General features: G+C 39.3%; 1 protein-coding gene across 1 annotated transcript; it reads left to right on the forward strand.

The window, feature by feature from the left end:
* Positions 1-4: 4 nt before the first annotated feature.
* On the forward strand, positions 5-508 carry LOC117312797 (interferon alpha-1-like; the record flags this gene model as incomplete). The annotated part of the gene is made up of 1 exon (XM_033859305.1): positions 5-508. A coding segment is annotated over one exon (504 nt), but the record flags the coding sequence as incomplete, so codon positions are not given.
* Positions 509-4,511: the final 4,003 nt, after the last annotated feature.

Consider the following 4,511-nt stretch of genomic DNA (forward strand, 5'->3'; position numbering starts at 1 on the left):
GACCCACAGCCTGGCTAACACGAGGGCCCTGATGCTCCTGCAACAGATGAGGAGAATCTCCCCCTTCTCCTGCCTGAAGGACAGAAATGACTTTGGATTCCCCCAGGAGGCGTTTGGAGGCAACCAGTTCCAGAAGGCTCAAGCCATCGCTGTCGTCCATGAGATGATCCAGCAGACCTTCCAGCTCTTCAGCACAGAGGGCTCGGCTGCCGCTTGGGATGAGACCCTCCTGGACAAGTTCTGCACTGCACTTTATCAGCAGCTCACTGACCTGCAAGCCTGTCTGATGCAGGAGGCGGGGCTGGAAGGGACTCCCCTGCTCAAGGAGGAACTCATCCTGGCTGTGAGGAAATACTTCCACAGAATCACTGTCTATCTGCAAGAGAAGAAGTACAGCCCTTGTGCCTGGGAGATTGTCAGAGCAGAAGTCATGAGATCCTTCTCTTCATCAACAAACTTGCAAGAAAGACTCAGGAGGAAGAATGACACAACACCTCGTTCAACCTGAGAAATGATTCTCACTAACAAGACCACACTTCCACCTGTGCTGCCATGTCAAAGACTCTCATTTCTGCTCTCACTCATGCCCTGAATTGAGTTAATTTGTCCAGTGTTTTCAGGAATATTAAGCAACACGATGTTCTACTCTACAGGCACTCGTCCCTCATAGATGCCCATGCTGATCTATCTACTTACTTATCTACTTAAATATTTATTATCTATTTTAATATTTATTTCACTATTTATAAAGATTTAAATTATTTTTATTTACATAATATTATGTGCATGTATACACTGTGGTTAAGAGAAGAAATATATACTTTGTATTAACTCAGTTTATGAGTTTTCTTTGTTCATTAAATTCTTACTAGAGAAAACTTCATTTGTTTATTCTTTAAAAAAGAAACACCAAGCCTGAATGTGCAAAATGATTAAAGAATGTGTTACAATTCCTTGACCATCATTATGATTCTCACATTAGAAATAAAAATAGACTAACTCTAGCCAGGTTTTGTGTTGCCCTCAGGACACAGACATGAACATAACTAATCCAATCTTGCTTTTTATAACTTTGATTTTTTTTAAGGAGAGTAACCTAAAAACAATAATTAATTCATATTTCAACTAAATTTTATTACTTATTTTAAAAATAGTTCTGATTTGTAGTAGAAATGAATATCAGTTAGGTTGAATGCTACAATGAGAGGGAGAAAAATGGAATTCCCCCAGTAGAAGGTGGATCAAGCCATGTGAGGATACAAAAATAAAAGCAGTAGATATTACCTATAGTTAACTAGTAGGCATTTCAGTGCAAATGTCCATTGGATACTGGAGATGGCAATTTACAAGCAATCCCACGAAGTGTAAAGCATGGAACTGAAGAAGTGATCAAATGTGAGGACAGTATAGAATGAGAAAAGGACTTAAAATTGAGTCTTATGACCTTAACTTTAAAAGGGAGGGAACACCACAAAGGAAGCGGACATGGAATGGCCATATGTTAACAAGAGAGAATGGTGAGAAGACCGTGTTTGAAAAGACTGAAACTGCTTAGAAGACTCAATGCATTCATGAAATCATAGATGGAAAATGCTCCCTACATTGGGAAAAGAGATGGCATTGGCCACTTAGTGAGAGCTTGTTTGGTAGACTTAATCAGCAGAAGGTGAAGAGAAGGTGGAAGGATGAGTAAAAGAAGGTAATGACAATATACATAGAAAACAGGTTTGAGATATTTGCCATCTGAATTGGAGGAGAGAAAGGAGGTCCTACGCAAGGCTGGGACCTAGAGTAGAAGGTGGCTCATTTTATTCTCTGCATGGTTTTACCTTTCTGAAACATTTTTGCCTCAGAAGAAATTTCATGGATTTGATGTATTGTAACTCATAATCATATTTAATATTTTATTTACTTTAAAACATGACATATTTAATTATTCACAAGGATAATTTATCATCATTTTGATTAACATTATATTGATTGTCAGTAAGCTGCTCTGTAGATTGAAATCATCCACTACATGGGAAACAGATGGCACTGACCTTACTGAGAGCTGATTTGGTGGGATTAATCAGCAGAAACCATACTGGAGTAGGTGGAAGAGTGACAAGAGAAGAGAAGAACTCCCACTGTCATTGTTTCACCTGGGGAGTCACTTTACTTCTTTCACTCTCATCATAGTCAGGTTTGTATCTGTTTTCACTTTACTTCAGTGCATCAAATGCAATGACGCTTTCCAAGAAAGTTGAATGGAGAAGGAAATAAGTGATGTATTGAACATTATGGAAAATCATAATGTTTCCGTTTATGTTTCCGTTTTTACTTTCCTATTAAGCAACTAACCTCAAGTTGAAACAGGAAGTAATTCAGTAGTAGCAAGACAACCCTTGCCAAGAAAAATATGAACTGAAAAAGAATGTATAACATTACAAAGACTCTGACACCAGGAAAGCAAAGAAGGCTAACTTTATCTAGCATCCTAGGCCCTAAATTTTCACCACCCTACATCTTCATTGTGAGATGGAGAATGATGAACCAAGAGGCTCAGTAGAAATCTACTGAGTCATCTAATGATGGTTACTAATTACTTCAATATAAGGTTCTGATGTGAGGTCAACAGAAGCTTCTAATGGGAGGTCTGATGGAAAATCCAATACTCTGTTAATAATTATTTGGAGTAACTGTTATGAACTCTGTGCTAATGATACAATGGTGAACAAGATGCAGACCTGTCTCCTATAGTGGTTATTTGCCAAACAGGTCTAATAAATCTATGTTCAAGAAAACCAATCCTGGGCTGCCCTGCTGATGCAGTGGTTAAGAATCTGCCTGCCAATGCAGGGCACACGGTTCAAGCCCTGGTCCAGGAAGATGCCACATGCTGCGGAGCAACTAAGCCCGTATGCCACAACTACTGAGCCTGTGCTCTAGAGCCTGCATGCCACAATTACTGAAGCCTGTGCACCTAGAGCCTGTTCTCCGCAACAAGAGAAGCCACCGCAATGAGAAGCCCGCGCACCGCAAAGAAGAGTAGCCCCCGCTCGCCGCAACTAAAGAAAGCCCATGCACAGCAACGAAGACCCAAGGCAACCAAACATAAAGAAATAAATAAATTAATTAAAAAAAAAAAAGAAGACCAATCCTGAAGGATAAGCCAGCTTGGCCGATATGGAAAATAAAGACGGTAGAAACAGAGTCCAGGACTAGAAGTAAACACAGCCAACCTCTTAGCAAGATAAATGTAAATACTCATCTAATGGTCAATTTACCTCAGTTCCTTTTATCCTGTACATCACGTTCAACTTTTAAAGAAACTTACCATACTAAAAGGTGAAAAACACAGTTTGAAGTGATAGGGCAAATATCAGAAACAGTCTCAGATACAGTAGAAATTTAGGAATTATCAGACCAGGAGTTCAAAATAACAGTGATTAAAGTGCGAAAGGCTCTAATGTATTCACCTATTTTATTCTTCTACTTTATCTCAGTCAAACTATGTATGGTACTTAAAATAGTTTTGCTTGTATAATATCACGTTCAACTTTATAATGTATTCAAATATAATAAAATATGCTTACCTTTATCTTTTTTCAAATTATTTTCTTGTTTAATTTATGAAAATCTTCCCCAGATGACAGCCTGCATTGGTTTATTCTTACAAAAAGAAATAGCTTAAATTCTCAAAGCATAGTGAAAAATGGATGATGAATTTTTTTTTTTTTTTTTTTTTGCTGTGTTGGGTCTTCATTGGTATGCACAGGCTTTCTCTAGTTACGGCGAGCGGGGGCTACCCTTCGTTGTGGTGCGCAGGCTTCTCATTGCAGTGGCTTCTCTTGTTGCGGAGCACAGGCTCTCGGCACGCAGGCTTCAGCAGTTGCAGCGAGTGGGCTCCGCAGTTCCGGTGCGCGGGTTCTAGGGTGCACAGGCTTCAGTAGTTGTGGCTCGCAGGCTCAGTATTTGTGCCTTGTGGGCTCTAGAACTCAGGTTCAGTAGCTGTGGCACACGGGCTTAGTTGCTCCATGGCATGTGGGATCTTCCTGGACCAGGGATCAAACCCGTGTCCCCTGTATTGGCAGGCAGATTCTTAACCACTGCGCCACCAGGGAAGTCCTGTATGATGAATTCTACTCATCATTCACTTGTTTCAGTAGGTTATATTTTACAACTTCATATTTCTATATCAGATATATAATAGTTCCACGAATAAAGAGGTGAAAAAAGCAAATGCCAAAGAGTTCTGTTTGGAAAAGAAAGAGATATAAAAACAGTAATCATGCTAAAATTATTTCAATTAAGTTTCCTGTTACAATGAGAGATAAAGGAAACGGGATTCTCTCACTAGCATCTGGAATGAGGCTTTTCAAGAAGGCAGATGTATTCTATAAAGTGCTCTACAAACATCTAAAGACAGATTTCCCATTGGTGGATGCATATGCAGATCTGGAATCTACAACAACGTACATCATGGAGATATTAATTTGTGTTTGTTGCATATTTGAAAATCAAGATAT

This window comes from Tursiops truncatus, chromosome 6 (genome assembly GCF_011762595.2).
Source record: "Tursiops truncatus isolate mTurTru1 chromosome 6, mTurTru1.mat.Y, whole genome shotgun sequence".
In the NCBI taxonomy this organism is placed as follows: Eukaryota; Metazoa; Chordata; class Mammalia; order Artiodactyla; family Delphinidae; genus Tursiops; species Tursiops truncatus.